Raw genomic sequence first — 23,584 nt, forward strand, 5'->3', positions numbered from 1 at the left:
ACTTAGATGTTCAGTGGGAGCAGTAGGCACAGTAAGGAAATATTACTTTACGGAGGCTCCAAGCCGCCTTGGCAAACAATGGATGGCATAACATTTCCAACTCTGGTGAGGCTTCCAACTGGGACTTTTATATCACCCTTAGACACTTTTAGAAGTTAAATCTTTTCTTTTTCAGATTTTGAGAATCAAAATCTGGTTGCATCAAAACAACCAAATATCTGTTTTTGTGATACTTCTAATGCAGGTTTCATATTCAGGGAAGAGTCAGTGAACATATTTTGAAAAACATGCTATCCCAAAGTCTTGTCCCCTGACAACCTGAAAGAAGTTTTTGCTTACTTTGTCCAACTTTCTAAATTACAAATATAAATAGGCAAATATGATTTATTAGATTCACTATATAATGAGCTCAAACATGATTGTTCTGGACAACTGCGATGGTCGCAGACCTTCAGTACAAAGATGCCGAATTAATAATTTAGACTATTTCAAGCAAATATCAATGAAAATTTTTGCTTGACTGATTTATCTCAAATACGACACTTGACAGATAACTTGTGAAAAATGGATGAGCCAGGTTGTATGTTTTTGGCTTATCGGCTGCTGTTGCTTTTGCTGGTCGATGATAAATGAACATTTGCAAAAACTGAATTGTTGTTGAGTAAATATTTTGGCTTATAAACTTGTTTGTAGAGCTGTAGAGATGTAGCAGAGCAGAATAACTCTAAGTTAAAGTGATCATCCAGCTTCAGGACAAAATCCTGTCCTAAGACTGAAGGGTGGAAGGCCAGGACAGGATTATATGGCTTGAAACATGTAAGTGCTCCCACTGCATTGCCTCTTAAAAGATGCATTAAAAGTTATATTTTATTATGAGAGTACTGGAAATCCTGCTTTTCCCGTGACGTGGAGGGGTATCTTACCTGTATTTTGTCTTCTCTTTCTGGACCCTCAGTTCAACTGGTTCCGTCCTTTGTTATCAGGCTTCATGATGGACACCATTTTCTAGTAATTTAATGAAGTGCTCTGTGATTGCCCAACGCTGATCATATGAGCACTACCAATGCACTATAAATGCTCTGGTAATCTAAATATGTCAGTGGCCATCTTGGCCAGCTGAAGAACAAAACCAAAACTGGCAGGATAAAGGGTCAGAAACAGAACGTACAGATAAGAAACCAATCCACCCTTTTCCCCCGAAAGTGAAAGGTCACTTTAAGATAGTTGTAGTCCTTTTGAGAACCATAGATAAGACATTATGAAGTATGGTGACAGATGATAAACCTATACTGTAGCTCTGCTATATTTGTAGGTCATCTCAAAGGGAGGTGCAGCATAATATACCTTGTTGTTGGCTGTAGCAACAAAACCATGTTTTTGGAAGTATTAATTTAACAATGAGTTATGTAGATGACATATTGTCTACAAGACTTTAATGTCTATGGTCAGCCTGTACAATGAAACCAAAGCTGCAAGCTTTGGTCTTTATTTTAGTAGGTTTCCATCCTCTTCCAGCATTTTGGCAAAGCAGAATAGTATAGTCAAATGTAAGCCTGCTAAACTGGAGACCAAAGCTTCCAGCATCCTCGGTGCCACTCCATTAATTTTCAATGGGATTGCTGAAATAGCCATTTACAAGCACTCGGGTTCTTCTATCACTGAAAAGAATGGAGCGGCAGCCACACATGAGCTACCACAGCTGCATTATTTTTTGTCATTATGGTGGGTGGGAAAAGCATCCATGCAGCGATGAGGAAAAAGGGAAACAGGACCCCCAATCTTGGCGCCAGTGGAAGTGGTAAGACGCCCCCCCCGATCATACTTTTATCAGCTATTCTATGTATAGGTAATAAAAGGGCATCTTGGATCAACCCCTTAATGGAAGCCAGCATCACATTGGACATTCCAATATTATACAATAAATGGCCACACAATAGAAATAATACACCATTAGTAAAAAAAAAGAAATCTACAAAATACTTTGACAAAATGATGGAACTTTCAAGAATGCATCTTTCTTTTGCAAACACAGTTGACCCTTTTAGTAAGGATGTATCCAAGAGTATGGACAGGTTAATTCACTCTTCGTAATTGTATTATTGATAATTTTAGAGAGAATTTCAGCACAGAGTTTACGGTTATTTACCTGAACTAGATGGAACAGGTGGAACTAGATGGACATTGTCTCCTTTCAGCCTAAAATACTGTGTTACCTTGATTTCTCCCCCATAGAGACCTGAGATGCCATGGAACTCAACGTTTGAGTAGACATCTACCATTAATGCCAAACGTGGGTTTCTTAGGCCCTCCTGGGGAAATAACTGTTAGTGCCCACCCGCCATCCAAATATAAAGCGACTGCACATCCATTGCTAATTGCATTGCAATCTTTGTTCTTATAATTGTACAGACCATAAAGTATTATCAGTAGCATCTGAGGTCATTTGTGAATAGTAGCAAGTCATTGGTAAAAAACTAACTTCAAATAAGGATTTTCTACTGTCGGACCATTATTGTGCCATAACCTAGGCCACCATTGAATCATGTGGTACTTTGGTGGGCCAGTCTAATCTTTTTCAATGAAACACAAATATAGGCGGTGATGTCCATGTTGACACCATCTTAAAAAGTAGACTGATCACTCGACACACACAGGTTGATCTTACTTGTCTTTGTTACTATTCCAAAAGTGATCTAAGACTTTTTTTTCGGTCCTAGACCGCTACTTTGGATTTATCAGTTTGTTGTGTTACACATGGAGTGGAAGCTTGATTCAATTGTCACTATTCCGTGGTGATGGCCTCAAGCTCTCGCTTTCCTGAAGACATCTTAGATTAATTGAATGCATGTACACAGTACATTGCTGTAATGAGGTTAACAAGGGTGATTTACTTTGCGGAGTGAGTACTGCTTTTGCTGTGTTGTATTATTCTTCAAACCTTATCAAAGCGGCACATTTAAAGCTTCCCTTGAACATTTAGCACAGAGTCTATTGGAAATGATGGCTTTCTGCTCTGATCCTTGCAGTTTGATGAAGAGTTCACGGCACGACAGGAGGCGCAGGCCGAGCTTCAGAAACGAGAGGAGAAAATCAAAGAGTTGGAAACTGAAATCCAGCAGCTGCGGACACAGGTAATAAAGCAAAATATAGACTTTATGTCAGGAAAATTCACTGAGATGCATCATGTATGTTTCCGATTAAAGTCAAAAGTTTTATCTTTCTTGGATATTTTAACCCTTTAGTACACAAAAGACATAATTTCTAGGTTTATATCCAGGCAAACCATTCTTGCCTCTAGGGCTGTATTCTTATACGAAAAGTTATGGTTACTCAAAAGGTTATTATTACATGACTGATTTAAAGGGGGTGTTCATTTTTCTGTAAGTAAAGCATTAAGAGTTTTTTTCAGGACTGGATAATAGATGACCTATTCACAGGGTAAGTCACCAATTGCTGATCAGCAGGGTCCACCATCCGTGACCCCTAGCAATTTTCAGGCTACTCTGTGAGGGTATGGAGCAAGAAACATACACCTCCAAACACTCTACAGTGGCCTGGAATGGTATTGCAGGCAAAGTTGTCATTCACTTCATAGATGGATCATTAATAGAGATGAGCGAGCATACTCGTCCGAGCTTGATACTCGTTCGAGTATTAGGGTGTTCGAGATGCTCGTTACTCGAGACGAGTACCATGCGGTGTTCGAGTCACTTTCATTTTCTTCCCTGAGAAATTTGCGCGCTTTTCTGGCCAATAGAAAGACAGGGAATGCATTACAACTTCCCCCTGCAACGTTCAAGCCCTATACCACCCCCCTGCAGTGAGTGGCTGGCGAGATCAGGTGTCACCCGAGTATTAAAATCTGCCCCTCCCGCGGCTCGCCACAGATGCATTCTGACATAGTTCAGGGAAAGTGCTGTTGATGCCGGAGCTGCTATAGGGAGAGCGTTAGGAGTGATTTTAGCCTTCAAGAACCCCAACGGTCCTTCTTAGGCCATAGAAATCGCAGATCGCACCTATGTGCGATCTGCGATTCCTGTTCTCTTCTCTATATGCGCTCAATGGGGCCGGCGGCAGCAGCGCCGACCCCATTGAGAACATATAGCAGACAAATCATTCTTCTCTGCCACAGCTGTTACAGCTGTGGCAGAGAAGAACGATGTTTGCCCATTGAATTCAATGGAGCCAGCAATACAGCAGGTTCCACTGAAAGCAATGGGCTGCCGGCGATCGCGGGATGAATTGTCGGGAAGGGCTTAAATATATAAGCCCTTCCCTGCAATTCATCCAGAAATGTGTTACAATAAAAATGTATACCGTATATACCGGCGTATAAGGCGACGGGGCGTATAAGACGACCCCCCAACTGTCACCTTATACGCCGGGAATACAGCGGAGCAAAGAATAAAAATCATTACTCACTTCCCCCGGCGTTCTGCGGCGCTGCTGCAGGCTGTCGCTCCCTCCTGGTCCCCGGCAGAGCATTGGTTTCTGGATGCAGGGCTTGAAATCCCCGCCTCCAGAAAACACATGTGCCTTCAGCCAATCACAGCCATTCAATGACATCATTGTCATTGGCTGTGATTGGCTGAAGGCATGTGTGTTTTCTGGAGGCGGAGATTTCAGGCTCTGCGTCCAGAAAGCAATGCTCTGCTGGGGACCAGGAGGGAGCGACAGCCTGCAGCAGCGCCGCAGAACGCCGGGGGAAGTGAGTAATGATTTTTATTCTTTGCTCCGCTGTATTCCCGGCGTATAAGGTGACAGTTGGGGGGTCGTCTTATACGCCCCGTCGCCTTATACGCCGGTATATACGGTATATATTTTTATTTTTACACATTTCTGGATGAATTGCAGGGAAGGGCTTATATATTTAAGCCCTTCCCGACAATTCATCCCGCGCACGCCGGCAGCCCATTGCTTTCAGTGGAACCTGCTGTATTGCCGGCTCCATTGAATTCAATGGGCTAACATCGTTCTTCTCTGCCACAGCTGTTAGAGCTATGGCAGAGGAGAAAGATCTTTATGCTGACAGTGCGGGGGGGGGGGGGGGGGGCACTCTTGCCGCTATTGTGACTTAATAGTGGGACCTGGGAACTTGAGATGCAGCCCAACATGTAGCCCCTCGCCTGCCCTATCCGTTGCTGTGTCATTCCCATCACTTTCTTGAATTGCCCCGATTTTCACAAATTAAAACCTTAGCGAGCATCGGCGATATACAAAAATGCTCGGGTCGCCCATTGACTTCAATGGGGTTCGTTACTCGAAACGAACCCTCGAGCATCGCGAAAATATCGTCCCGAGTAACGAGCACCCGAGCATTTTGGTGCTCGCTCATCTCTAATCATTAATGATCTAGTCCTGGACAATTCCTTTAATTATCCCATATTGATAATTAATGTGACTGTAGGCTTTGTGGCTTTTGTACTATTGAAAATTGTATACTGTTAAGTATGCTTTGCGACACATTTACTTTGTGTTTTTGACGCTTTTGGATACTTTCTTCTGTGTCCGGCAAAGAGAGATTTCTTAGTAGAGAAGGCATGGCATAATTGTGACACTATACGCAAAAATGTACCAAAAAGTTGTGCAATTTGTATCATAAACTATGGCAACTAAAATGTGGCATAAAGTTAGACTAGATAATCCTAAAATTCGCCAGATTTATCCGTCAGCAGAATTACTGTGATAAATCTGACCCATTGTTAGGCTGTCTAGTCTAAATGTGCACTGTCCAACTATTAGAAAGTATTAGTATATAAGCCCCTTTGCGTTTCAATCCCTCACCGTTTTCATGTTTTTGCAATCAGTGAATGGAAACATTTGTTTATATACAAAAACCGAAGACTTGCCCTGACCTAGCACTGATCATACAGGGGATACAATACAGCAGATCAGCTAAAGGAGTCTTCTTTAAGATATTGCATCGGTGGGGGTCCGACTCATGGCATCCCTGCTGATCAGCTGTAGGAAGGGGCCTTGGTGCTCTAGCCCAGGGCTCCTCAACTCCAGTCCTCAGTGACCACCAACAGGTCATGTTTTCAGGATATCCTATAGTGAGAACACCTGTGGCAATGTCTGAGACATCGACAATAATTACATCACCCGTACAATACTGAGGAAATCCTGAAAACATGACCTGTTGGTGGTCCCTGAGGAATGGAGTTGGGCAACACTGTTCTAGCGAGTAACAGCCATGTCTGATACTGCAGCTCAGACCCAGTGACTTGAATGGGATAAAGTTGTGGGAAAGTATGGATGTGATAAACTATGAAATGGTTCCAACTAACGCACCATGGCCCTTTTAAACAACTAATCGGTGGGGATGCTGGAGGTTGGACTCTTAGCATTTTAAAAGAGTTGTGCAATTACTTTTTGAAAATTCTATGGCAGGTGCAAATTTGTGAAAATAACAAATACAGCAGAGCTTAACCGTCCTCAGCCCTGGCGATCCAGCATTGCAGCCCCACAGTCGTCTTAGTCTCTGTTGACAGTGAAAGTCAGCTGACTGCTGTCTGCCAATCAGAGGCCACAGCATCACCACCTGTTCTACTAGCATCAATGCTTACATCCTGGGCGCCATGATGCCAGGAGTTCTGATAGTTGACACTGTGACCTCTGATTGGCAGGCAGTAGTTACCTCACTTCTGCTGTCAGCAGAGACCAGAACAATCATGGGGCTGGATCGCTGGGGCCAAGGATGGATAAGAACTGTTGTATTTGATATTTTCACATATCTGCACCTGCCTAACCAACTAGAGAAGCCTAATATTGAGGATTAGAAATGGTTGTCTGTTTTAGTGTAGTGTATAAGGCCTCATGTCCACGAGGAAAATCAGGCCCACCGCAAATTCTCCAAGCAGAATCCGCAGCGGGTCCCTCTTTTCCCAGGGACAGGAGGCCAGAAAATAAGAATAAACTCACCTGTCCTGGACGCTGCGTGTCTCCCCTCCGTCGCGGCCGGATCTTCTTTCTTCGGCCCGGCAGATATGCTCGGCACGCCAGCAGCGTGCCGCGTGCATGCGCCGGGCACATCCGCCAGGCCGAAGAAAGAAGATCCGGCCGCGACGGAGGGGAGACCCGCAGCGTCCAGGACAGGTGAATTTTAATTCTGGTGCAGGTGTACCGCGGATCCGGACGGCTTCCATAGCCTTCAACAGAAGCCTGCGGGGGCCATCCCCGCGGGAGACCCGCACGAAAATGGAGCATGTCGCGTTTTTTTTCCCGCACGCGAATCTGCGCCTGAAGAGAAAAATGACATCCGCAGCTATTTAACTACCTGCGGGTGTCCAATGCATCCCTATGGGATGCAGATCCGCGCACGGGAAAAACGCTGTGAGTTGTAAATCAGAATTGTCCCGTGTACATGAGGCCTAAAGCTGTTCTGAGAGGGAAGTGCCCATTCAGTTCCAACCTTTTCAGCCAATGTGACTATAAAAAATGCATCTTTTCCTCTGGACATCCGGCACACCTGTATAGTTCGTGGACAGACCATTATGATGACACTGATGAGGAAATTACAACTTGTTAAAATATAGCAGATCATTGAGGCCCTGGATAATAGCTCATCATCAGTCTTAGTGAGGCATCTTTCAAGGTTCGTCTTCTTATGGATCTCCAGATGTTGTGAAACTACACTATCAATTTCACCATGCCCAACCAGCTACCATAGCATGCTAGGGGTTGTAGTTTCACAACACCTTGAAAGCCACAGGTTGATGATCACCGTTTTTGAATGTCTACTTGGCTTGATTTTTCCCCTCCCCCCAAGACAAAGACCACCGGTTTAGACCAGTTCAAGGGTTCTGTGTCCTACTTTTACCATAGCATGACTAGTCATAGCCCTACAGGTTCATCTACTACTCTATCAGGAACGCCACAAGCAAGAAAGGACTTAGCTTCACAGGCTATTGAGAAGCCGCAGTAATCAAGTTTCTTCATTGTAACCTAAACCCTAAAGAACTTGTGAACAATCAGAAAGTTGCTCCGTAAATCACATTACAATAATCCTGAATGCATTAGCGTTTAATGAGCTGCGGCTCTGGACTTCGTGGAGCCATCGGCTTAGAAATATGCACGCCGCTATCTGAGACTTGTAACACGAGCTTGTAAAAGTGCTTTAAAGCAAATGACTATTAGCCTCAAACCAACAGCTAATGTATGTCATTCCCCATATTTACAGATAAACAGCAGCGCCTTCTTAAAAATATTCATTTTTATCTTTTTCCCATTTTCTTAAAGATATTCCTAGATTGTTACATTTAATCATTAACATTGTGTCGCTTTTATTAAAAACTGATGCAGCACAGGATGCGGGCGAGTCCGAATAAACTGCGGTTACTCCGTGATTGATGAACATTTACTATTTCTGGGAATCACGAGGCGGAATAATATGTGACCTAATCTAGTAATCTGTCAGATCAAGATATAGTCATTTATGGATCAGCCCTTAAAATATTCTGTATGTTATAAAACTGCAAATATAAGTAAAAGAAACGATAAAGTGAATCCTTATATTTATAGTAAGGAGATTTTTTTTTAGTTTGTATATTTTTAGAGCTTGTGGCATATGATTTAATGGGGGTCTGTCTGCTGGAACAGGCTGTCCAAACTGCAGGCATCATATTATGGAGCCTGAAGAACTGAGAGATTGATATCTATCTATCTCATATCTATCTATCTATCTATCCATCTATCTATCTATCTCATATCTATCTATCTATCTATCTATCTATCTATCTATCTATCTCATATCTATCTATCTATCTATCTATCTATCTATCTATCTATCTATCTATCTATTAATCTATCCAGCTAATATCTATCTATCTATCTATCTATCTATCTATCTATCTATCTATCTACATATCTCATATCTATCTATCTATCTATCTTTTATCTATCTATGTCATATCTATCTATCTATCTATCTATCTATCTATCTATGTCATATCTATCTATCTACATATCTATCCATATATCTCATATCTATCTATCTATCTATCTATCTATCTATCTCATATCTATCTATCTATATCTATCTATCTCATATCTATCTATCTATCTATCTATCTATCTATCTATCTATCTATCTATCTATCTATCTCATATCTATTTATCTATCTATCTATCTATATCTCTCTCTATCTATCTATCTACATATCTCATATCTATCTATCTATCTATCTATCTATCTATCTATCTATCTATCTATCTATCTATCTATCTCATATCTATCTATCTATCTATCTATCTCATATCTATTTATCTATCTATCTATCTATCTATATCTCTCTCTATCTATCTATCTACATATCTCATATCTATCTATCTATCTATCTATCTATCTATCTATCTATCTATGCACCCGTACACGGGCGTCGATGCACCCGTGTGACTGAGCCCTTACTGCAGGAAGAAGGCGGCCGTACTTCATGACGGACGACTACCTGCAGCGCTAGAGAAAGAACACATGACTGCTGCAGAGAGACATCTGTCCTGAAGTGCGGTCATCTTCTATCTGCAGTAACACGGGCGCCGATGCGCCCGTGTGACTAAGCCCTTATGGTGATATCAGGAAGGGTTTCTCCACACAAAAAATTCCATTATTTTAAGTCATTAAAGTATCATATTGATAAAAAAAGAAAATTGCAAATTCAACTCTACTAGATCTGTTTCTTATCAGTGTCAGCTGTAGTGACTTAACAGGGGTATGTGGGCTCATATCATTAAATATCATACAGCTAATACAATACTGCAGAAATGTGACAAAAAAACATAATACTATTTTTTAACTTTACATTTTGGAAATGTTAAAGAGGTGACGGGGTTGCCTATGTTACAAAGCACTTTTCAAATACCCTATTCTGAGTTAATAGTGTAGATGAAGTCTCCATTGCAGACCCACTTTTGCCAGCCAGAATAGAAAACGGTTACAAAGAGCTTTCCTTCCCCTGCAGGACTCAACACATCCATGCATTTCCTGGAGAGCCCATTCAATAGGAAATGTGTAATGTTTCATTTGCCCTGTGATGGCGCTGCAGGAAAAATGAACACTGGCCCCAGATTACCGCTGATCGCTGAGGCTTTCCCTCATAAAAAGAGAACTTTCAAAGAGAACTATAAAATAATCAGTGAAGGAAAAATTCTAGAAATGCAAATAATCTATTTTTAATGAACTTCAGAAAACTTAAAATAATTCCTATCTAAACTTTAATATTCTGCAGTCGGTAATTTTAATAAAGGTGCACCTTCTGTGAGGCCGCACGCTCACCAGCTCTTATCTCCTCTTTTTATCTTTTAATTAGGAGATGTGGAAGTGTTTAGTTTCATCTGTTCCTCGTAGTAATAAAAAATAATAATGGACAGTAATAATACAACTGGGAGATGCTCATATTTGGGCTTCAAATAAAAGACGTCTTAGAAATGTCTTTTTATTTTCTCTTATTTTGTTCTTCATAACATTTTATTTGCTCTTTCATGAGAAGAATTGTGTAGAGAATCATAAAGAAAAGCGAAAAGTATTGTCCATAGCGGCGAGTGGCCCCACCGCAGAAATCAATATAGGGCCATTCTTCATGTGGTGGTTCATGAAATCTTAACTCTCATTGTGAGGCATGAGAAAAGAATAGCCCTACTCAGGTCTTTCTCCTTTCTACGGAGGTGCTAGTAAAGAAGGGAAGCCTTAGTCAGATTCACACCACCCATGGAGAGACAGATAGGGCCAACCTAAAATAGGGTCCCATTGTCCTTGTCTATCAGAAGAGCAATATTGGCTACATATCCTAATTAATCCAACTCCATTAAAGCGGCCCTCTGGTTTCAGGATGAAATTCTGTCCTGGGAATGGAAGGAGTACATTACCTGCAGCTGTTCTTCTCTCCAGTGCGCAGTGTGCATTAGGTAGTTAGAAAATTAGGGCGGCTATCTAGGAAGGCCAAAAATGGGACTTAGAGCTGGTGGATCTGAGGGGCGGTAGAAAAGTACAATTGCAGGTAATTACCTCCCTCCCCATTTGTTCTGTAACTGAATCTTGTCCGGTAATTGGAGGGTCATTTTAAAGGGTTGGCTAGGTTCTACTAATTTTAATAGGGATGCAAGTAGAAGTTTATTTTCATCAGTAGCGTAAATTGGTTTCACCAGTACAGCTTAGGAAGTGCCACCACCTCCTGTAGCGGTGGCTGACTTGTTGCAAGCATGAAACTCCCGCCTATAACATGGCTTTTTTTGGAATGACACATGCTTTGACAGTGGCCTCCAATAATACTACACATAGCATTAGCAAGTAGCACATGTACAATGCAGTGCACAGCCTTATTCAAATAGGGCTGCTGATGGATGGGTCACGTTATGTTCTTCTCCATCAACAGCCATGTTCTGGATAGGAACTACCTGCTTGCCATGAGTTAGCCATTGCTCTAGGAGTGGGTGGCACTCTACAAATGCAAACTCTGTTGGCTGTGCTGGTAATACCTATTTACTCCTCCTGTCAGTATAATCTTGTTCCCACATCTCTGGCTAAATTTGTAGAAAGTGGCCAACCCCTTTAAAGGAGTTGTCCCATTTCTAGCTATTGGTGACCAATCCAGATTGGCAGGGGCCTGCCACATTGAGCCCTTGAAGACTAGCTGTTCCCCTGGGCTAGTGTCTATGTATAAGGCCTTCTTTTCTTTTCAGTGACACCGCTGTACTATGATTGGACCACTGTACACTATTTTGACCAATTTTTGGGAGGAGCACAGTGTTTCCCAGATGTGTGGCTGAATTCCCATGCACCTTGGGGGTCTTTGGCTGCATTGGGAACCTTCTGAAGGATATATTTATTTGTGTACCCAATTTTCACTTCCACTGACTTTAATTAGAGTAGGAAGAGAATGTCCCGATTCATGATGATTTTTGTGAAATTGGCCCAAAACCAACAGAAACCGATTATTTGATTAGTTGCTAATCACAAGTTGTCACCACAAAACACTCGTGTCAGAAATTTTGGTTTGCACCTCATCTAGTCATGTACAGTGTCACAAAGCACTATCACCGCAGCTTACCTGCCTTTATAAACGCAGCTGGTCACTGCCATCTCTCTTCTACCACATGCCAAGCTCCGTCCTCTCGGCATTATGCTTGCTGCCAGGTTTCTGCTTACAGGACCTGCCCATGTTACCGTCCCTTATTTTAAAGGGCTAGTGCACGCTCCATAGACCTGTCCCCATCCAATCCTATCCTTGCTTCCCCTATATTAGGGCCCTTTATCAGTCAAATAATCGTTGGATCATACAAATTTGAATGAAAATTGATCAGTTTAAACACGGCCAATGATTCAACGACGAATGAATTGTTCGTGAATCATTTTGTGCAGGCATAAAAATCATTATTCGCTCGTTACATGTATATAGTGAGCATTCAGTTGTTCATATTCACGGTTATGAACAATGTGAACAATTGAACAAAAGAAATTTAAGTGATTTATCTGCATGTATAAACTGTTCGCACAAGTGAACTCTCTCGTTGTTCGCTCCTACAAATGATTTATCACTTAAAGGATCCTTAGTAGAGATGAGCGAACGCGTTCGTCCGAGCTTGATATTCGTGCGAATATTAGGGTGTTCGGGATGTTCGTTATTCGTAACGAACACCTTGCGGTGTTCTGGTAAATTAAACTTTCTTCCCTGAGACGTTAGCGCTTTTTTTTGGCCAATATAAAGACAGGGAAGGCATTACAACTTCCCCCTGCAACGTTTAAGCCCTATACCACCCCCCTGCTGTGAGTGGCTGGGGAGATAAGGTGTCACCCGAGTATTGAAATCTGCCCCTCCCGCTGCTCGCTATGGATGCATTCTATATGCGCTCAATGGGGCCAGCGGCAGCAGCGCTGACCCCATTGAGAACATATAGAAGACAAATCCTTCTTCTCTGGCACAGCTGTAACAGCTGTAGCAGAGAAGAACAATGTTTGCCCATTGAATTCAATGGAGCGGCAATACAGCATGTTCCACTGAATGCAATGGGCTGCCGGCGATCGCAGGATGAATGGTCGGAAAGGGGTTAAATATATAACCCCTTTCCTGCAATTCATCCAGAAATGTGTTACACTAAAAATATATACCGGCGTATAAGGCGACCGGGCGTATAAGACGACCCCCCAACTGTCACCTTATACGCCGGTAATACAGTGGAGCAAAGAATAAAAATCATTACTTACGTTTTTAGATGATCTGCGGCGCTCCTGCAGGCTGTCACTCCCTCCTGGTCCACGGCAGAGTATTGCTTTCTCCACGAAAGACTTTAAATCCCTGCCTCCAGAAGCACATGTGCCTTCAGCCAATCACAGCCAATGACAATGATGTCATTGAATGGCTGTGATTGGCTGTGTTTCTGGAGGCGGGGATTTCAAGGCTTGAAATCCCCGCCTCCAGAAACACAGCCTATCACAGCCATTCAATGACATCATTGTCATTGGCTGTGATTGGCTGAAGGCACGTGTCTTCCTGGAGGCAGGGATTTAAAGCCTTTCATAGAGAAAGCTTGTCTGCCGTGGACCAGGAGGGAGTGACAGCCTGCAGGAGCACCGCAGATCATCTAAAAACGTAAGTAATGCTTTTTATTCTTTGCTCCACTGTATTGCCGGCGTATAAGGTGACAGTTGGGGGGTCGTCTTATACGCCCCGTCGCCTTATACGCCGGTATATATTTTTAGTGTAACACATTTCTGGATGAATTGCAGGAAAGGGGTTATATATTTAACCCCTTTCCGACCATTCATCCTGCGATCGCCGGCAGCCCATTGCATTCAGTGGAACATGCTGTATTGCCGCTCCATTGAATTCAATGGGCAAACATCGTTCTTCTCTGCTACAGCTGTTACAGCTGTGCCAGAGGAGGACGATCTTTATGCTGACAGTGGGGGGGGGGGGGCACTCTTGCCGCTATTGTGGCTTAATAGTGGGACCTGTGAACTTGAGATGCAGCCCACCATGTAGCCCCTCGCCTGCCCTATCCGTCACTGTGTCATTCCCATCACTTTCCTGAATTGCCCAGATTTTCACACATGAAAACCTTAGCGAGCATCGGCGAAATACAAAAATGTTCTGGTCGCCCATTGACTTCAATGGGGTTCGTTGTTCGAAACGAACCCTCGAGCATCACGGGAAGTTCGTTCCGAATAACGAACACCCGAACATTTTGGTGTTCGCTCATCTCTAATCCTTAGACATCCACACCCTAGTGGATGCCTAAACAACTGGTCTCATTAGCCATTGTGACAAAGCCCTTTAGTTGTGTATTATAGTTTGACTCCTCACAATTGTTACTTCTGTGTCCCCTGGCCTCAGCTCTGTTCACTGGACTTTGCTATTGCTTGCTGCCTGCCCAAACCGTCTGGCTGGATCTTATTCTTGCACCTTTGCCCCTGACCTTGACTATAGCTAGTCTTATCATAGGATCATAGAATGGTAGAGTTGGAAGGTGCCACCAGGGTCATCGAGTCCAACCCCCTGCTCAATGTAGGATTCACTAAATCATCCCAGCCAGATGTCTGTCCAGCCTCTGAAGACTTCCATTGAAGGAGAACTCACCACTTCCCATGATAACCTGTTCCACTCATTGATCACCCTCACTGTCTAATATCTAATCTGTGTCACCTCCCATTCAGATTCATCCCATTTCTTCTAGTCTTTCCTTGTGCAGGTGAGAATAGGACTGATCCCTCTGCACTGTGACAGCCCTTCAGATATTTGTAGACAGCTACTAAGTCTCCTCTCTGCCTTTTTTTTTTGCAAGCTAAACATTCCCAGATCCTTTAACTGTTCCTCATAGGATATGATTTGCAGACCCCTCACCGACCTGGCAGTTCTTTTCTGAATTTGCTCCAGTTTGTCGAGGTGACTAGAACTGGACACGGTATTCCAGATGAGGTTTGACTAACCAAGAGTAGAGGGGGATAATTACCTTATGTGATCTAGACTCAATGCTTCTTGTAATACATTCCAGAATTATGTGTTGCCTTTTTGGCTGCTGCATCACATTGTTGACTCATGTTCAGTCTGAAATCTATTAGTATACCCAAGTCTTTTTCATCGGTGCTGCTGCTTAGCCCAACTCCTCCCATTCTGTATGTGCTTTCTTCATTTCTCTTGCCCAGATGTATGACTTTGCATTTCTCCTTGTCAAATACCATTCTGTTAGTCGCCGCCAACTGATCAAGCTTTTCTAGATATTTTTAAATCCTCTCTTTCTTCTCTAGTGTTTGCTATTTCTCCTAGCTTTTTTTCTTCTGCAAATTTGATCAGTTTCCCATCAAGTCCCTCCTCCAGATCATTTAAAAAATGTTGAACAAGACTGGGCCCAGGACAGAGTCTTGTGGTACCCCACTTGATACATTCTTCCACTTGGATGTGCAGCCATTTATGACCACTCTTGAGTATGATCACTCAGCCAGTTGTGAATCCTCCTAACAGTTCAATACCATATTTGGTAATTTTTTCAGTAAGTAAGTATGTTTTACTAAAGTCAAGATATACTATATCTACCTAATTTTTCCTGATCAACGCAGTCAGTGATTCTGTCATAGAAGGAAATTAGATTTGTCTGGCATGACTTGTTTGTTACAAACCCATGCTGTGTTACTATGTGGCGGTTGTGACTCCTCCCGAGGCGGCGGTGTGCTGGGTCCCGCTTGTGGTCCGGCTGCCGGGGGCGCAGGTGCTGGGCTGGCGTGATGCTGGTGGCTCGTGGCGCAGCGCACGTACTCGGTAGTCCTGGGAGTGCAGCTGCCGTGCACGATCTCCCTTTTGATGTGCTATAGGGAGTTGGCTGTCTCCCTCTGTCCGCCTCTGGGCGGAGACTTTTGTTTAAAAGTGTGGCAGTGACTACAATCACTGCCAGTTATTGGTTTCCCTCAGGTTGCTAGCTAGTCTGCATCTGTAGGTCTCCTGCCTTTGTCAGCTTGTCTGCTATTTTGTTACCATCTGCCAGGTTGTTCCATCTGCCTCGTTACTATCAGTATTGTTTTGTGTTGTTTTTTTTCATCTGCCTGTCGTGTCGGTAGTCTACCCATTACATCTAGGTACGCCAGCGCTCCTTCTCGGTCCCCTCCTGAGGTTAGCCAGGAGTGGAGGCAAGTAGGCAGGGACAGGGGTTGCGGTTAGATTCAGGGCAACCCGGGCTGGCGTATACAGGGTAGTATACCGTAACATGCAGGCTCTGGTTAATTACTACTTTTTTAACCCAAGTACTTTCATATATGGTGTTAAATAATTTGTTCAAAGATCTTTTCTGGTATAGAAGTCAGGCTCACAGGCCTGTAGTTTTCTGGATCTACCTCCTTTCCTTTTTTAAAGATAGGGAAGACATTTGCCCTCTTCCAACCTTCTTGGACTTCTCCTTTTCTCCAGGAATTTTCAAAGCTTATGGCGAGTAGTTCAGCAATTACCTCAGCTGCTTCCTTTTGTATCCTAGGATGTAATTCATGTGGATCTGGAGACTTGAATTCATTTAAGTTAGCTAAGTGTTCACTATCTCACTGCTTATAGATAGCCTGCATTTAGAGATGAGCGAACGCGTTCGTCCGAGCTTGATATTCGTGCGAATATTAGGGTGTTCGGGATGTTCGTTATTCGTAACGAACACCATGCGGTGTTCTGGTAAATTAAACTTTCTTCCCTGAGACGTTAGCGCTTTTTTTTGGCCAATATAAAGACAGGGAAGGCATTACAACTTCCCCCTGCAACGTTTAAGCCCTATACCACCCCCCTGCTGTGAGTGGCTGGGGAGATAAGGTGTCACCCGAGTATTGAAATCTGCCCCTCCCGCTGCTCGCTATGGATGCATTCTATATGCGCTCAATGGGGCCAGCGGCAGCAGCGCTGACCCCATTGAGAACATATAGAAGACAAATCCTTCTTCTCTGGCACAGCTGTAACAGCTGTAGCAGAGAAAAACGATGTTTGCCCATTGAATTCAATGGAGCGGCAATACAGCATGTTCCACTGAATGCAATGGGCTGCCGGCGATCGCAGGATGAATGGTCGGAAAGGGGTTAAATATATAACCCCTTTCCTGCAATTCATCCAGAAATGTGTTACACTAAAAATATATACCGGCGTATAAGGCGACCGGGCGTATAAGACGACCCCCCAACTGTCACCTTATACGCCGGTAATACAGTGGAGCAAAGAATAAAAATCATTACTTACGTTTTTAGATGATCTGCGGCGCTCCTGCAGGCTGTCACTCCCTCCTGGTCCACGGCAGAGTATTGCTTTCTCCACGAAAGACTTTAAATCCCTGCCTCCAGAAGCACATGTGCCTTCAGCCAATCACAGCCAATGACAATGATGTCATTGAATGGCTGTGATTGGCTGTGTTTCTGGAGGCGGGGATTTCAAGGCTTGAAATCCCCGCCTCCAGAAACACAGCCTATCACAGCCATTCAATGACATCATTGTCATTGGCTGTGATTGGCTGAAGGCACGTGTCTTCCTGGAGGCAGGGATTTAAAGCCTTTCATAGAGAAAGCTTGTCTGCCGTGGACCAGGAGGGAGTGACAGCCTGCAGGAGCACCGCAGATCATCTAAAAACGTAAGTAATGCTTTTTATTCTTTGCTCCACTGTATTGCCGGCGTATAAGGTGACAGTTGGGGGGTCGTCTTATACGCCCCGTCGCCTTATACGCCGGTATATATTTTTAGTGTAACACATTTCTGGATGAATTGCAGGAAAGGGGTTATATATTTAACCCCTTTCCGACCATTCATCCTGCGATCGCCGGCAGCCCATTGCATTCAGTGGAACATGCTGTATTGCCGCTCCATTGAATTCAATGGGCAAACATCGTTCTTCTCTGCTACAGCTGTTACAGCTGTGCCAGAGGAGGACGATCTTTATGCTGACAGTGGGGGGGGGGGGGCACTCTTGCCGCTATTGTGGCTTAATAGTGGGACCTGTGAACTTGAGATGCAGCCCACCATGTAGCCCCTCGCCTGCCCTATCCGTCACTGTGTCATTCCCATCACTTTCCTGAATTGCCCAGATTTTCACACATGAAAACCTTAGCGAGCATCGGCGAAATACAAAAATGTTCTGGTCGCCCATTGACTTCAATGGGGTTCGTTGTTCGAAACGAACCCTCGAGCATCACGGGAAGTTCGTTACGAATAACGAACACCCGAACATTTTGGTGTTCGCTCATCTCTACCTGCATTCTTTTATTCCCGCAATAGCACAGGAAAGATCAGTTGATGTTACATCTACTTTCTGTGAGAAAACTTTAGGATACGCATCTGTTCACACTATCAGCTACTGTACCTTTACCCATTGCAGCGTCAACAGCCGCACAATCAGGAGTATGTGGACAAGTAATGACTTAGGAGCCTCAAAGCAAAGACTGTATCCTACTTGAAGAGATTAAGACTGGGTTCACACAGGGCAGATTTGCTGCGGTTTTGCTGCAGAAGAATTGCTTCTGTGGCAAAACCGCTTCAAAGGTTAATTTTGGCTTGCAGATTTTCCTGCAAATTTTCTTGCAGAGAAATCCGCAAGCGTTTTTTTCCGCAGCACTTTTTTACATTTTGCAGCATATTTTGGTGCGGATTTAGCTGCGTCCATAGAGGTCTATGGACAAAAAAGCGCTGCGGAAAAGACAGAAGAATGAGCAAGCACTGCGGCTGTGCGGAAAAAATCCGTTCTGTGAGAACAGCTTTTTTCCAAAACTTATTTGTGCTGCATTGCACTGCAAACGCAGTGGTTTTGCCGCAGTGCGGATATGCAATGGCAATCCGCAGCAAAACCGCAGCAAATCCGCCCTGTGTGAACCCAGCCTAAGTGTGCAAAACAGGGTTCCCTAGATGCTGCCTCCCCAGATAACCCAAAGTCAAACCAATGTGTGGCAAGGCAGATTCACATCCGACTGTGTAGAAAACAGTTGTTCTTGTCCTGGTAAAATTGTAAACAATGCAGATTGTTTAGATTGTTTTCCCGCAGACTGTGGTGGCTTTTAGAGCTCAGAAGAGTTGTATTTTATTACTGTAGCACAATATTTCAGTTTCATCACTAAAACGTTGGAACAATTTTTTTTTGTGTTAAATTGCGAGTTTTGTTCCAGTATTTATTGCCCGCTCCATATGATATCATTCCACATGTAAGATGGATGGAGAACATTCCAGCCGCCTTATTCCATCCAGGCATCCAAAAGAAGTTGTGAGTACATAAGCCAGAAATGGAGATAACTCAGGTTTTGTCAAGATGTTGCCTGTGGATCTTTGTAAATTGAAGCAAAACGCAGGTGTTTAGAGGGAGGCTCAGGGTGAAAAAAGATAATTTCCCCTCATCTTAAATTCCCTTTACGACTATGACTTTGCCAAAGCTGATAATACAACACCGTTTGTCATTCAAGAGGAAAATTTACGCAAGCAGCAAGTGCCAGTCACAGTTTGTACGCAGGCGGTAAATGACAGTCAATACAATGTTTTTGTCTCTTTTTCCCAACAGTGTTTAGCACAACGTACGTCGCAGAAAGTTTTCTGCAGCTGCACTTGGAATAGGAAATTTTTATTTCTTCCTTTATACTTTCAGGAACAGAGATTTTTTTAAATAAATATTAAACACTCTAACAACTATGTATAAATATATCAGGGGACAGTACAGAGATCTCTCCCATCATCTATTATACCCAGGACTGTAACAAGGGGGCGCTCTAATAACTATGTATAATATATCAGGAGTCAGTACAGAGATCTCTCCCATTATCTATTATATCCAGGACTGTAACAAGGGGGCGCTCTAATAACTATGTATACATATATCAGGGGACAGTACAGAGATCTCTCCCATCATCTATTATAGCCAGGACCGTAACAAGGGGATGCTCTAATAACTATTTATAGATATATCAGGGGTCAGTACAGAGATCTCCCATCATCTATTTTTACCCAGGACTGTAAGAAGGGGGCACTCTAATAACTATGTATAAATATATCAGGGGACAATACAGAGATCTCTTCCATCATCTATTATACCCAGGACTGTAACAAGGGGGCGCTCTAATAACTATGTATATTCATATCAGGGGTCAGTAGAGAGATTCTATTTATACCCAGGACTGTAAGAAGGGGGCACTCTAAAAACTATGTATAATATATCAGGTTTCAGTACAGAAATCTCTCCTATCATCTATTTTACCCAGGACTGTAAGAAGGGGGCACTCTAATAACTATGTATACATATATCAGAGGTCAGTACAGAGATCTCACCCATCATCTATTATACCCAGGTCTGGAACAAGGGGGGCGCACTAAAAACTATGTATAGTTATATCAGGGTACAATACAGTGATCTCTTCCATCATCTATTATACCCAGGACTGTAATAAGGGGGCGCTCTAATAAATATGTATATATATATATATATATATATATATATATATATATATATATATATATATATATATCAGTGGGTCAGTACAGAGATCTCTCCCATCACCTATTTATACTCAGTACTGTAACAAGGGGGGCTCTAATAACTATGTATAAATATATCAGGGGTCAGTACAGAGATCTCTCCCATCATTTAATTATACCCAGGACCGTTACAAGGTGGTGCTCTAATACCAATGTATAGATATATCAGGGGTCAGTACAGGGATCTCTCCCATCATCTATTATACCGAGGACTGTGACTGTTACAAGGGGGCTTCCTCTACATCTAGAAAAAAAAGGTTTCTACACTGACGTAAAAGTAGGTTCTTTACTGTAAGAGTAGTGAGACTGTGGAACTCTCTGCCTGAGGACGTGGTGATGGTGAACTCGAGTTTAAGAGGGGCCTGGACGCTTTTCTTGAGCAATACAATATTATATTTTATATCACTGATTACTTCCAAAGGATTGTTGATGCATGGATTATTCTGATTGCCACACTTGCAGACAAGAAGGAATTTTTTTCACCTAAATAAGGAAAATTAACTTCTACCTCATTGGAAATGTTTTGCCTTCCTCTGCATCAACATCTATGGGTCAGTATAATAATGGTAAAACCAAAATGATGGGGGTTTTTTAAGTTGTACCGAAAAAAATGTAAAAAGTATATTTAAAAAAATTACTTTTCGTCCTCATCTTTTGACCCTTATAACATTTTTATTTTTCAAAAAATGGAGTTGTGTGAAGTCCTTTTTTTCTGTGGTGAGTTATATTTTCTATTGACCCATATTTGGTAGATATAACTTTTTGATCGCTGTTTATTTTTAGTTTTTTATTGGAGATGGTGTGATCAAAAAAAGCACAATTCTGACATTGTGTTTTTTTTATGGCCTTCACTGTGCAGTATTAAAAGCTTATTAAGCTTATTTCTATTATTCTTTTGGTCCCACCAGGGAACTTGAACTTCTGATCGCTGCATCTCTTGTACAATATTGTAGGCTGCAATATTTTAGTATTTATTGCTCTTTTCATGTGTACAGTCATAAAATGCTGCAATCAACGTGACCATTTAACCCCTTAGTGACTGAGCTTTTTTGTTTTTTTCCATTTTCGTCTTTTCCTCCTCCCTTTTAAAAAAATCGTAACTCCTTTATTTATCCATCGACGTCGCTGTCTGAGGGCTTGTTTTTCTGTGGGACAAGTTGTATTTTCAATGGTGCTATTTATTGTAGCATATAATGTACTAAAAAACCTTAATATAATTCTAAGTGAAGAGAAATGGAAAAAAATAACATTCCGCCATCTTTCGGTGCGTTCTGTTTTTATGGCACACAAACTGCAACAAAAATGATATGATAACTTTATTCTCTGGGTCAGTACAATTACTACAATACCAAACGTTAATAGTTTTTTTCTTTTTGCTGTACTACTTTTTTTTTCTATTTAAAGATATTTCATTTTTTTACATTATTTTCCGTTGACATAGTTGTGTGAGGGCTCTTTTTGTGCGGTATGTTCTGTCCTTTCCGTTGGTTCCATTTTTGAATACAAATGACTTTTTGATTGCTTTTTATTACAATTTTTCTTGGAGATAGGTGACCAAAAAAGGGCATTTCTGGCGTTCTTTTTTTTTTTGTTCTTCAATGACGTTCACTGTGCGGGGTAAATAATGGATTACTTTGACAGATCAGAGTTCTACTGACACAGCAATATGAAATAGGTATTTTTTTTCTTGATTATTAGCATTCTTTTATTGCAAATATAGCAAAAGGGGGGGGGTGAACTTTTATTAGTTTTTTTTTATTTTTTTACTAATTAGTAAAATTTTATTGCTTTTATTTTAACACTTTCTTTTAGTCCCCAGGGGGACCACAACCAGCGATACTTTGATCGCTTCATAAGTATGATGTAATGCCACAGCATTACATCATACTGCATTCTGACAGGCAGCCACAGGGACGGCTTGATGGGCCGTCTGCCAAAACAGTCATGTTGCCTTTCAGAAGGCCCCTGGCTGCCATGACACCTGCACGACTCCCCCGATCTCACCACGGGGTGGGGTGGTGGGGGGCGTATGGGACCTCCGAGCATCGGTCTGGGGATTTAAATGCCGCTGTCAGAATTGACAGCAGCATTTAAAGGGTTAATAGCTGCGATCGGCCGTGCGGCCAATGGCAGCTATTGCCCGCGGGTGTCAGCTGTAATAAACAGCTGACATCCGCACTGTATGGAGGGAGATAGCGACGCTATCTCCCTTTATACGCTTCTGCAGTGGCAAGTCGTAAAAACACTATTGGGCCGTCACTTAGGGGTTAAATGGTTATATAACCAGGATCTAAGAGATTTCTAATTCTGGTTTATTATAGACTTTCTCCAATTTAGGACCCTCTAGTAGCTACAAAGAACACCTGTTACTTCACAATACCCATCATGTCCATGTACCGCACAGGCATACTGATATCTATGATAATCATGAACTACCTAATTTCACCTGTGGAGGCACTGCACGGACAATGTACACTTTCTTCTAAGTTTTTAGCTAAGCTGCTACAGATCGCAGCAGATCTCTGGTGATCCCAGCAGCAAGGCACCCTGAGATCAGCATTTATCAGGGAACCCTACTAACAAAAAGGCATTGTCCAAAATACCCCCTTTAAAAAAATCAATTCTAATACAGTGCATTGGGTTCTTAGTGGTTGCCACCCCACATCCAAGACAATTCAGAATCTTGATAGAATTCCTAACTTTAATTGCATGCTGTTTGATGGGATCCTTTAAATAATGTTTCCTATCTACTAAGTAACATTCATTCCAAAACCGACTAAAAAACTCCTTCATTTGGTATTAATAAGTTAATTAACTTGCACTTTTATTTACTACGCTGTTACTGTAATGATTGCATTGAATGAGGATGTCAGAATCACATAATCCACTTGTGTTCGGGATCACTTGCCGCTAATTAGAAGGCTTCCAAGTGAAGTGGCACTAAGTGATTGGGTAAAGCGTCAGCAGAATACAATTAGGAAGTTTTGAGGACACTTATGGCGCACACTGCAATGTTTTCCCTGACTGATGCGCCCTCTGTTCGACTGTTGCATAACAAATAGAACAATGCGCCGTATCTATTAAGCTGCAGAAGTTTTCAATTATTCTAAAATTATTTTTACTACATTTTCACACAG

The 23,584-nt window shown here is 42.4% G+C and overlaps 1 protein-coding gene across 2 annotated transcripts in view; it reads left to right on the forward strand.

Moving 5' to 3' along the window:
* Nucleotides 1–23,584, forward strand: part of DIAPH2 (diaphanous related formin 2) — a 1,247,874-nt gene that overhangs the window by 378,969 nt on the left and 845,321 nt on the right. For both annotated transcript variants that reach the window (XM_066581425.1, XM_066581424.1), the window contains one exon: nucleotides 3,027–3,131. In XM_066581425.1, coding sequence (XP_066437522.1) covers nucleotides 3,027–3,131 — 105 coding nt within the window. The remainder of the gene's footprint in view (nucleotides 1–3,026; nucleotides 3,132–23,584) is intronic.

This window comes from Eleutherodactylus coqui, chromosome 10 (genome assembly GCF_035609145.1).
Source record: "Eleutherodactylus coqui strain aEleCoq1 chromosome 10, aEleCoq1.hap1, whole genome shotgun sequence".
In the NCBI taxonomy this organism is placed as follows: Eukaryota; Metazoa; Chordata; class Amphibia; order Anura; family Eleutherodactylidae; genus Eleutherodactylus; species Eleutherodactylus coqui.